The sequence below is a fragment of the Zalophus californianus genome, chromosome 15, assembly GCF_009762305.2.
Source record: "Zalophus californianus isolate mZalCal1 chromosome 15, mZalCal1.pri.v2, whole genome shotgun sequence".
Classification (NCBI taxonomy): Eukaryota; Metazoa; Chordata; class Mammalia; order Carnivora; family Otariidae; genus Zalophus; species Zalophus californianus.
In genome coordinates this window covers 12,205,027-12,217,575 of record NC_045609.1, presented here as the reverse complement: position 1 = coordinate 12,217,575, position 12,549 = coordinate 12,205,027, and the positions used below count along the sequence as shown (strand labels likewise).

The window sequence follows — 12,549 nt, the reverse complement described above, 5'->3', positions numbered from 1 at the left end:
TCTAGAACAAATTTACCACGGTTTTGGAGCTCAGACTCTTCTAGCCCTTAGCATCACCCCTTTCCCTCCAGCAGAACAGCTGAGAGGAGTTCTTCCAGAGAGCAGACAAGTCCTAAAATATTCTCGATAAATCCAACTTTAGAAAATTAAAAATCTAACCATGATACCTTATATCATGCCTTTCATTTGAAAAATTCAAAAGTAAAACTTAGTACACACCACTATGAAGAGTTCTTTCCATTCAAAATGAAAAATCAATTTTGAAATAGAAATTTCATTAAAAAAAAAAAGCCTGGAGAAGAAAACCCAGCAGCTGTAATTTTTAGTAGATATAAAATCTAGTAACACTTTAACAGGGATGGCGGCTTCCTCATCGTTTGTCAAAAAAAAAAGATGGTTCTATTTGGTTACCTGGTCCACCAAGGGCATCATCAAGGCCTCGGCTCTCTCTTTACTGATAAAATGCTGAGTATCAAAAAGGAAGATTTTATATAAACAGTTCAAAATAAACTGTAAGAGCAAGCAACACTTTTCAGGGTCCCTGTCAGAGTCAAAAAACGCTTCATCTGTAGATAGGGGAGAGTAAAAGGGAAAAAAAAACAATTTTCACAATTTAATCTCCAACGTTTAAATTCAAATCACTATTAACACCACAAACAGAAGGGTATTTCTAAAATGATACAGAACCCAATCAGGATGAAGGCACAATATGAATGGCTCTCAGATATGTGACTCCTTAGAGAAGATTCTCAGTCAAGATCACTTAGTTTGGCCAGCTCAGTTAGCAGCTGTCCAGCGGGTTACTTATCAGCAGTACGGAATACACCAACGTGAACGTTTTACAGTTACTTTCAATAACTTACAGTTAACGCCCATGTACTTTATTCTTTCTCCCAAGGGAGTCAATTGATCCTAACATGTTTTTATGACCCTGGAACGACTACTTCAATGCCTGTCGACTGACCATGAAGTAAAAACTTCACCTTCCTTATGCTTCCCTATACTTACTGCGCCGTGTGTAAGGTACACAGAGCAGAGGTGTCAACTGAACTGGGGTCAGCTACCAACCTGTTTTGGAGATGTTCACCTGGTTCAAGGTGTCAGCAAAAGGCTTCACCAAGTGCCCGGCAAACAGAGTAAAAAGCCCTTTCAGCTTTTCAGCAATGCAATCCGCCAAGTTGTAAAATGTCAACAGTCTGTCCTTTGGGGCATCCTCTGTTTTAGCCCAATCAAACAGCTTAAAAAGATAAAGTAGTATTAGTTTCTTCTATTTATCTTGTACCATTTTATCTGAGTACAAAGGACACGTGGAAGAAAAAAGCTTACCTTGAAGAACAGGGGCCTGAACGTGACTTCAGAAAGTTTTACAACCATGGCTACTAGACAGTCAATGATATAATTTTCTGTTTTTCCAATTTCCTCCAGATCATTCTGAAAACAGAAGAGCTGACCTATTAGCCAGATTACTAACATCTGGCTCTAACTTTTGCAAGTAAAACAGGTTACATAGCTAGATTTTTCTCTGGCTCTTAAACAGGCAGATCACTTTAGGATTTGGGGAAGTGGAAATAAGCTTACTTCAGAGTGCTGTGCTCGGAAGTCCAGGGCTTCCAAGAAAAATATGGTTAGCTGAGGCTGATGGGAGGTGAGCTCTTCCTTCTTCATGACCCCAATGTGCTCTTGCAGGATGCTCATAAATGGACCCATGTGGTTCTACCGGTAACACAGTAAAGAGATGTGCCAATTTTTAATATTCTCAGAGTTAGTTAATGCATTCACCGAGGAATTAAATAACCACCCTCTTCTTTAAGTGAAAACGTAAAAATTTCAGTACCATATTTCCCTTCTCCAAAGTCTAATACCCAGTATGAACTAACCTTCCAGTTCTTCTCAATTGGCTTGTATGTTCTGTTGATTGCTGGCAGTAAGACTCGGGGTGAGAGCGTGGTAGCCACTGTCTTTTTAAGGGATGTGACGCGGACATTAGCTTGTGAGGCAGAACCCATTTCACTAGTGATCGTCTCTAAATGAACCACCTAGAGGAATATAAAAAAAGTGCTCAAAGCCAGTATGGGAACTCACTGACAATGTCTGCACACTTACAGAACTCAATTCAGATGCTAGTGGTTGCAAAAAGCTCAGTGCACTTCAGTTCTACAAGAATTCCTTTTAAAGCCAGCCTTGAACATCTGTAGAGAAAAATGAACAGATGCCTCTTTCCCAAGTGGAAGTCAGGGATGTAGGTAAATGGCAGAAGGACACAGAGCACTCCCGACTTTTTTTTTTTTAAGACAGGAATGCAGAGACCATGAGAAGAGTCAAGTTCTTCCTTACTAAAAAATTCTAGAAAGCTCCTCAGATGTAGTTGTCCCTTTCTGTAAGAAGTCTACTTTTAAGTCTTGGCTATAGAGTGTATGAATCAGCTAAATAATTTTCATCATGGCAGTTAAGGCTCCTAATCTCATAAATGGCAAATGACAACAGAACGAGGATCATTCTAGGGCATTTTCAGGTAGAAATGCCACTTGCCCACTGTCTATCTGCCAAGTATCCACTGAACTGGAATAGAGGAATTCTGCTTTGAAAGACACCTTAGGATTAAAAAACCCTCATGTTAGAAATAGGGCACACTAGTTTCTGCAAGAAGTAATAAAAGGCAGCTCTACCAGCCCAACGCCAAAAACCTCATGGGGGACAGGAGGAGGCAGAAGAAAGGCAATAAAACACATTCTGCAGAATCAAAAGAGATGAGCCTTATAAGAAAGCAATAACTGTATCCATGTCATGATCAAGCAGGTGGGACAATGGGAGAGAAAAAGGGCACACGTTTTTACTAAAAGGCAATACAGCTTTTCAGAAATAAGAACCTTCCTGCCAAACAGAAATTAAAAACTTAAAGAATAAAATCGTTAGATTTGTAATTTCCCCTCCCCCGTGCCACCCCAGACAACATGTTGAGGTCACTGTGGCTCACCTGTGACAGGACCCCTTCTAGGTAAGGGCTAATGAAGTGTGGGAGGGTCTCCACAACCTTCTGCAGGGCTGCCAAAGCACTGAGCAGGTAGACCTCACCGGAGACCAGCTCGCTGGTGTTTTTCATTGTTGTCAGCAATGATGGCATCAGGCTAGAATTAAAAAACAAGAGTTGTAAAGTAACTTTAAGAAGAAACAGAATGGAGTAGAAGTCATGAAAAAATCCAAACAACTGTGCCCACCACATCACTTCACGGCACAGCCTATAAAATGGTGTCTACATAGTTACAAGACTAAGAGCAAGAAATCTCCCAGTACCCATGGTTACGCAGTCATTTTTAAAAATAACAGGGTCTCTCAATTTAACATTTGCTATGTGTCAGGCATTGTGTGAGAAACCTTACATGCATGGCCCCACCAGACTCTCGTGCGGTAGGTGCTATCTTGGTTTTAGAGATGGCAAAGTTCTAACAGACTAAGTAACCTGCCCAGGGCTGCGCAGCTAGTAAATACCAAGGCTAAGGACAAAGTCAGGAGCATACAACTTCCAAATGTGGGCAGCACGACACAGCTTTCACCCAAACAGATGGGCCCCTCTTAGAGGGGCTTCACCCACCACACTTGTTAGTTATAGCAGGCCAAAGGGGAATGAAAACGGGGACAATAAACATCATAAAGGAAAATAATATTGTGGGTTTTAGCTTGAAGAAAAGATCACATCTTTAACAAATCTAATCTTATGAAACTTTTACTTAGAGGCAAAAAAGTTGCGAAGGTACTATTTTTCAACGTGTACCAGACGCCCGACGTGACAGTTCCCGTCCCAGGTCCCAGTCAGCATACCTGGGAAGCTGGGGGATGGCCAGTGCTTCCAGGGTGGAGGCCACCTCGGCCACACACAGCAGAGCACTTCCCAAGACATTCTTCTCTTCTTTTGTTTCCGGTGCAATCAGTTTCACTGCAGTGTTCAGCACTGGGACAAAATGCTCTGGATTTTCTGCACCAAAATTCTTGCACAAAAGCTTCAGGGTATACAACGCTGTCTGTCTGTTTATTGCTTGTTCTTCTACTGTCTTTTTTTTATGCTGCACAATGGCCAAAAGGACTGGAACCAGTTTGAGGAAACGATAAACCTGAAGAGGTCAGCCAAAATTTTCATATAATTTAAGCTGCAAAGTAAAATACTAGTCCATTTTTCCACTTTTACTGTTTGAGACTGCCTAAATGGAAATCAGACCAAGAGGTCCAATGCCACACAATTCTACACAAGCAATTGTTTGTCCATCTGCTTTACCACTGAGCCAGTGAATGTGCTTATGACCAATTTTGGACGTATTTATATAAAGCACCCTACTGATCTGGAGTAAAAGAGGATTAGAATTATGCCAAAGTATGCTAAACCACAACGTCTGGTCTGTATTACCAAGAATTCCATTAGGCTGAAATTCCATTCTAAGAATTCTTATCACAATGCCTATTAGAATTAACATCACATTTTAGAAACACACCTCACACAGCATTACATTCAGATAATGATATACTTAAATTATACTGCTGGACAAACTTAAGGGAGTTAAATGCAGCTCTCTGATAAAGCAAATAACAGTAAATGGGTCCGGCGTCAGTCTTCACTTACAATTTTCTTTTTCCAGGATGTATTCTGCTGTAGCTTACTGTTCAAAAGATCCAATGCTTTCCGGCGGACAGAGGGCAGCGGGTTATCCAGCAGCCCCCTGATCACAGCAATGAATGTCTCTGTGGGCAGCAAGGCATTGACCTGCACAGCAGTTTCACAATGAACAAAAAAATTTTTTAAAAAAGGAAGATCCACTCAGATTAAGACAGACTTCTGTTCACTGCAGAGCTTCTAGGTTCCAGGCACTTACAGGTCCTTTTTCTTATTTCTTACACTAACCTTTCAGGGAGGCATTACTAACCACGTTTATTTAAAAAAGAAGAAAACCAAAAAATCTGATACTAAGAGTAAGTGAACTGCTCAAAGTCTTGTAGTTTGATTTTGAACAGTGATCCTCATGTCAAGGCCAGTGATATTTCTAATACCCCACATACTCTACCTAAAAAGGTATTTTTCTCCTATTCCACTTCAGTAAAAGTGGAATATAATATAGTATTAGATGACTGAATATTCAAAGAATATTTATTGAGACACAGTTCTCATAACTGGTAGAAAAACAATCCTTTTTTCAGATGAATTTCTTTCTAGCTATCAAGAGATAACTTTTCTAAGAAAAACGTGAGCTGCATTAAATTAAGAAAAGTCTATTGCTAAGTTTATTCTTAAAGTAAAACCTTATATGTCGACAGTTTCACAATGACATAAAAACAGCCAACAAAACACAGCAGATGGGGAGAAATGAAAACCTACCTTATCTAACATGTCGTAAGCTTTGCTCAGCAGTGCCCGCCAAAATTTCACAGTTAGTCTGTCTGCATTTTTCTCCATGGACTGTGCGACAGCATTAATGTAACCAAGAACGGTCTCCAGCAACCTAAAGCAAAGGAGACTCAGAATTTTGTGCACTATTCTTCCGGCTTTTTGAGAGAAAGCTAGAAATTATTTCCAAGTTAAAAAAGAAAAAGTAACATACCTCTGTTCAAGGCCTTTTAAAACCTGAGGACCACCACTTTCAATCACCTAATTTTTAAAGAAAACATCATTAGAACAGTATGGAAGTTAGTAATAACATCATTTGAGTAGGTGCAGTGAAACTCATCTAAGACTACTCAAGTCAAACTTTCCAGGGGCTGTTTTCTGACATTACAATTTAATCAGGTTCAGATAATCCCCACCACAGTAATAACTCTGGTTCCCCTTCCTTTAACTATTCCATTCATATTAAGGATACTCTATAGATAATTGTGACATTTGTAAAGCACCACAAAAATTCAGAAAAACACAGTCCTCTATACTCATTTACCCACTAATTTTATGAAATGCTTTCCTTAGCTCTTACCTAATTCTAAGACATTCAACATTACAGATACAGGTATAGTCTCCTGTGTACTGCTCCCTCTTCCCTTCTCCCAGTACCCCCAGCCCCACAAACTTGAACTTGCCATTAAATGTAGTCAGAGTACACAGCAGTTAGCAACGTGCTTTTCTGGGAATATGGGAGTTCTGAGATCTGACTACGGGGACTCATGCTGTCCTAGTGCTCATTTAACTGCACACAGTGCTCCTCGCATACACCACAGGACACAAGATGGCACATCTGCTCATCCCCCTCCATTTACCGTGGATGTTTCATTTATGTCCATTTTTTCTGTCAGTAAGAACATCAGAAGACATTTTTGTATATCTCCTTGAACAAGCAAGCACATTCCTGTAGAGCCTATACCCAAGAAAGGGAATGGCTAGAACAGCGGAGATGCTCATCTCCAACCGGACCGGAGACTGCCGAGTGCTTTCTGGAGTCGCTGTCCGGAGACATCACCCATCACTGTGGACACAAATAACTGTGCCCCACAGCCTTGCCACTTCTTGGTAGTAAGAGCTTTCAAATTTTTGCCAATTTGATGGACATCATAGTGGCATCCCATTTAATCTGCAATTTCCTTCCTACTAGGAAGGTTATTTTGTTCTATATTAATTGGCTATCTGTGATTCCTTTTTAGTGAATTCATCTTCTCCGCCAGATGTTCTAATGGGAAGTGAATTTATGAACTTTATGTCTGTGGCTTTCTTTTCATTTTGTTTATAGTGGCTTTTTGTTGAACTGAACTTTTAAAGAAATTCTTCTCCATCCTCTGGTCACAGCGTTCTCAATTTTCTTCTGAACGTTCCTTTTCACACTGAAGTCAATTTTTAATCTACCTAAATTCTCTTTTGTATATAGTGTGAGATCAGTCTTTCCCCAAATGGAAAACAAACCATGCTGGCTCTAGCTATTGGACAGTTCTCTTTCCCCAACTACTCTGTGAAGCCGCGGCCACATTAACAGCTTTCTCACGTCTGCATGGGTGTGCACCCAGACGGACGTCAGTCACAGCGAGCCCTCCGACTACTCTTGCACCACCGCTGCCCTTGGCAAGCAGATCCAGAGTAGTGTCCGTACTGAGCCCTGTCGAGCAAGCCTGCAAACCTAATTATTAGTTCTAGGAATGTGGTGACTGTCTTTTCGGATTCTTACACTTCATTCTTCCACTGAATAGAAACAGCAACGGGACAGGACAGGACATCCTTGTTCCAGACTTTATAATGTCTGTTTCATTAAGAAGTGTGATATAAACCAGTTTCTGTTATCTCCGTTAGGCCAAGGAAGTTCCCATCTATGCTGGATGCTGAGAGGATTTTTCTTAAACCATGAATTAGTATTGAATTTATCAAATTATTTCTCTATAAATACTTCAATTATCGTAAGGTTTCCCCTGTTTACCTGCTCACGCAATAGACACAGAACACAGACTTTCTAATGTTCAACCACTCTGATGTTCCCAATCCCTCCTTCTCTCCGTTTCTGTATTTCCTCCTTCCTCTCTGTGTTTAAAGTTTCACACACAAACAGGAAGGCATATAAATCACAGATACAAAGCTTGCCATATGCAGGTAAAGAAAGAGCCTATAATTACAAGCACTTCAGAATCCTTCCTCTACTTGACCCCCATTACTACCCTTTCCCTCCTTCCCAAAGGTAAACACTGTCCTTACTTCTAAAACCACAGATTTGTTTTGCCTGTTTCTGAATTTTATACGACTGGAATTAGGGTGTATTCTTTTGTGTCTGCCTGCTTTCTTTTACTATTACCTTTATGAGATTCATTCATGTCCATTTATGATGATGGACACTTTATCCGCTCCACTGTTGATAGACATTGGGTTGTTGCCAGTTCTGGGCTACCACAAATATTGCTATTACGAGTATTCTTATCAATGTATTTTAGCACATATGCTAAATATACGCTCATATATTTCTGTTGGGTAGACAGGCATACCTCGGAGAGACTGCAGGTTCAGGTCGAGACCAGCACAATAAAGTATGACAATAAAGTGAGCCAAATGAATTTTCTGGTTTCCCAGTGCATATAAAAGTTATATTTACGCTAACTGTAGTCTGTTATGTGTGCAATAGTGTTGTATCTAAAAAACAATGTACATACCTTAAAAATATCTTATTGCTAAAAAACGCTAACCATCACCTGAGCTTTCAGCAAGTCATAATCATTTATCACAGATCATCATACCAAATATAATGAAGAAGTTTGAAATAGAGACATGAAGTGATCAACTGCTGTTGGAAAAATGGTGCTGGAAGACTTGTGTGATGCCACAAGTCTACAATTTGTAAAAAATACACACCACCTGTGAAGCACAGTAAAATGAGGTATGCCACTGGAGAATGCAAATACAGAGTGGGCAGGTTTATATGTGTACAACCTTAACAGATCACTCCAGTTTATGGTAAATTCTACTGTTTTTTTCTATTATCTTTAAAGGAATGCCTCATGTTTTATATTTTGTTTTACTAGTTTAAAAGATAGTTCCTTCAGAAAAAGAAATTTTTTTTGTCATAAATACATTTAAAGAACACATCACCTTTCTGATAAAATGGCTGGAAGCCAGGAGCTGAGACATGAAGGACACTGACAAGAATTTAAAATGCCGCAGCTGCTTGCTAGTGTGAGTGTCTATATTAAAAACCTGTAGCATTTCTTCTTTTGATTCGCTTTTAGTTGATACTGCTTTGGGAACAGCTTCTGAAAAAGAACAAGACAAGTGACCTCACTCATCTTCATGTGGAATCTTTATAAAGATATAGACATGGTACATGGGATATAATTTTCTGAGTGGAATTTGTGAATCTGTCACACCCAGTTTTTCCTCTTCTGAATTAGTGAAAGATGTGTATTTATCAACAAAATATCCAAAAGCCCCAAGAAGAGTGTGTGTAAGACAAAAACAAACAAACCAACAAAAATACTCAGGGCAACTGAGATAAGCAAATGAAAGACAAAAACACTAGAAGATGTCTTCAAACGTGGCCTCCCTTCCCAATCCTGAAGCCTCAGAGGTATTTACTTGGTGGCCCGCAATAAGACTGAAGGAGGATCCTCTCTAGCCTTCAATGTTTAATTCTAAGAGTTCACAGATGTGTCTCCTAAAACTTTGTAGAATCCCATATCCAAATTTACTAATATAAAAGGGTTTGAGGGTGCAGTAATTGGGAGTCCACAGCAGGTCATTTAAAAAACACTGCCCTAGAGAGTGACTCAAACTGAGGACTTCCTCCATAAACACGTCACTACATACAGCTCTCCAGGCTGGTCTGTCCCTGCCAGACCTAAGCAGACTGTAGGATCAGACAAGCCACTGCCTGGCCAAAACAGCTAGCCATACAGAAAATAGTCCCCATGGAGTCCTTGGTATCTTCTGTCCAATGCCCCTTGCTACTGTTTCAAAGGGCAGAGAACTAAGAACACATCAAACCCTTTCTTAAATCAGTCTCATTGGTGCTGCGATTAGTGGAATTTTTTTCAAGACTCACATATACAGTAAAATTTTAATATTTACTTATTTATTTTTAAAGCTTTTATTTATTTATCTGACAGAGAGTAAGAGAGAGAGAGAGCACAGCAGGGAGCAAGGCAGGCAGAGGGAGAGGAAGAAGCAGGCTCCCCGCTGAGCAAAGAGCCAGACGTGGGGCTTGATCCCAGGACCCTGGGATCATGACATGAGCCGAAGGCAGCCGCTTAACCGACTGAGCCACCCAGGCGTCCCTAACGTTTTAATATTTAGTTACCAAAGTTGTGTTGTTTTTTCTCTTCCTCTGTCTTCACAAATATTTTAATGGAAAGACAAGAGATAGCTAATAAGTTCCTCCTAACTTGCTGTCATTTTACCATAATGCATCCTGTACACCTGTTAACACTCCACAGCCAATACATCCACACAAAAGCACAGAAGTATAAAAGCCAATGTGTGTGTGAGGAGAGGCGAGTAGAAGTCCTACTTTCTATTTTCCCTAAGGATTTGAGAAGACACACACACACACACACACACACACACACACACACACAACTTAAATTAAAAATTATTAAGTTACTTGCAAAAAAACCCTTCTAAAGATGTACTATGTGTTCTAAGGATGATAACCTGCACGGTCCTCTGCTTCTCTTGATCTTTCAGATTAAACAGTAATTAACACCTGATTATGCTTACCTTCTTTTTCCTCTGGCAGCTTTATTAAGTACTGAAGAATATTCATCAAGCTTTGTATCTGATGTTGGACACTGAATTCACAACAGACTGAAATCCAAAATTCAGTGTCTGCCTCTAAAATAGCATCCTGTATAGAGAAGAGAAATAAGTAATAAAACTATACCTATCAAATTTATGTTAGTAAGTACACGTTAGGGAAATATTTTAAAAATATTTCTTAGCGTGCAAAGGCATTACATACCGTTCCTTATAGTCGTGTGTATCAGCAGATGAATGAGTTACTAAGTGTCCTACTTATGTAGGACACTTATGCATTGTGATTTCTAGCAGAACTGAATGTGCTCCTTTACCTAGGGTAGGTCTAGATCTATTCCCAGATCCTATGTCTAAAAAAGTCATTTAAAAGCAGTCCTTGACCTAGAAGCTCTGCCCTCATCTATGTAAACAGGGCTCTTTAAAACAATCACCAGCGTTGTAATAATTTTGATGATCCTGACACTCCTCCCTTTCCCCATGAAATGTCTTCAAAACCATTTTCAAGAGACACAGTTTAATTACTTTACAGCTGTACTCTGTTGGGCTTAAAAAAGAACCACCCAACATGGCACTACAGACCAGTTCACAGGAAAGTCAAATCACCCACAGCAAATGATCTGTTGCTACTGCGGGTATTTGGAGTGCCACAGGCTCTGAAAGCAATTGTAAAGAATGTCAAAAACATCTTTAAAAACAATTTTGAGCAAGTACTGTTAAATAACAGACATAAGCATCACTGGCCCCACACATAAACTGGGAAATATCACGAAGTGTGTGTGAAACATCAACATTTCCTTCTAGTCACCCCACCCTATACTCTGACCTTTTCTCCATAGGCAGCCACCAGCACTGTTTTAGTGACATACTGTTCAAAAAGCAGGAGGAGGAGAACCCAGAGGAATCTCTCTGCACCTAATGTATTGACAAGCTGAACAAGGATGGGCAGGCGCCTGTGCTCTGGAACATGCGGCAGAGCGTCCACAAACACGTTAATGATTTTCACCACGACTCCTTCCACATTTCTTGTGACTTCTACAGAGTCTCCACCATCGGACTGCAGAAGAGCAAGCAGGGACAGTAAGTAGGAGCAAATAACCCTTCACAAGGAAGCTTTCAGGTAGACATGGAAAGGCCTTCAGATGTGCCCCAATAAAGTCATCAAAAGAATGTGAATAATCAAGGACCTATTAATAAATATTCAGTGAGTATAGATTACGTCCCAGGCACTATATGGCCCCAAGGGGAATACAAGGTGTTGGAGGTGAGCCCGGCCCCAAAGAAGACCTGTCATCTGTATGAACAAGGTTCACGTGGGGAAAGATAGCAACAGGCTGTCCTGAATGACAGATGCCAAGTATGTGGCCCATATAACAAGTCTGCTCTCAGGCCAACTGGGCGCCTGCACACATCAAGCAGGATTTGTGTTCTGCCAGGAGAAGAATGGGCGTAATCTACCTAAGCAAAGCACAAAAAAGGCCAACAACTCCCTGTTGGCTTTCAGAGTAACATTCAAACCACTTAACTCTGGAACTGATACTCCAAATATGGTTGCTGAATGAAAGAATGAATGAACCAACGCCCTCTACTTCTCCCTGTCTCAATACTCTACACTCCACAAATCAATCTACAGTACATTCTTCACACACACTGTACACATTCCTGGACCTTGCCATTTCATTAAGCAAATCCTGTCCTTCATTCAAATCAGTTCAAATTCTATTTCTTATAAAACTCTGTGGTCTTCCTGGCCCATAGCTGCTGTCCTTTATTCTGAACTCTTCTAGCACTGACCTATTCAACTGGCAATATATGATATGGATGCGTAGTTATTTTTCTTTTAATATCTGTGTCCCATAACTTGCTGTCTTGTTGAACACGGAGAATACCAACCTAATACCAAGATTAAAAGGAGATGGTGCTGAATATGGTCATCCCTGGAATGGTCAAGAATGGGAGGAAGACATTAACAACAGGTGGGGGTAAACAGAAAATTTAAGCAGATGACCAAGCTCTTTCATCTTTAAAAGCTGCTTTTTAGTTTCAAAGATTTATTTATTTATTTGAGAGAGAGAGAGAGAATGAGAGAGAGAGAGAGTACATGAGAGGGGGGAGGGTCAGAGGGAGAAGCAGGCTCCCTTACTGAGCAGGGAGCCCGATGTGGGACTCGATCCCGGGACTCCGGGATCATGACCTGAGCCGAAGGCAGTCGCTTAACCAACTGAGCCACCCAGGCGCCCTGCTTTTTAGTTTCAAATGGTATATCCTTACTGGCAGAGACTCAATCATCTCTAAGTACATGGCTCTTAGAGAACATCTGGAAAATGTTTGTTGAACTGCATATTAACAAATTTGCCACTGTAGCT

The 12,549-nt window shown here is 40.4% G+C and overlaps 1 protein-coding gene across 3 annotated transcripts in view; it reads right to left on the bottom strand.

Moving 5' to 3' along the window:
* The window catches only part of HEATR1 (HEAT repeat containing 1), a 46,725-nt gene that overhangs the window by 3,572 nt on the left and 30,604 nt on the right, over positions 1-12,549 (bottom strand). For 2 of the 3 annotated variants that reach the window (XM_027596763.1, XM_027596764.1), the window contains 13 exons: positions 11,010-11,240; positions 10,151-10,277; positions 8,528-8,688; positions 5,583-5,629; positions 5,360-5,483; positions 4,610-4,750; positions 3,817-4,106; positions 2,975-3,125; positions 1,878-2,036; positions 1,579-1,713; positions 1,327-1,431; positions 1,069-1,237; positions 412-566 (listed from right to left, as the gene is read on the bottom strand). In XM_027596763.1, the coding sequence (XP_027452564.1) occupies positions 412-566; positions 1,069-1,237; positions 1,327-1,431; positions 1,579-1,713; positions 1,878-2,036; positions 2,975-3,125; positions 3,817-4,106; positions 4,610-4,750; positions 5,360-5,483; positions 5,583-5,629; positions 8,528-8,688; positions 10,151-10,277; positions 11,010-11,240 (1,995 nt within the window). The remainder of the gene's footprint in view (positions 1-411; positions 567-1,068; positions 1,238-1,326; positions 1,432-1,578; positions 1,714-1,877; positions 2,037-2,974; positions 3,126-3,816; positions 4,107-4,609; positions 4,751-5,359; positions 5,484-5,582; positions 5,630-8,527; positions 8,689-10,150; positions 10,278-11,009; positions 11,241-12,549) is intronic. The other variant, XM_027596765.1, reaches the window with a different exon arrangement.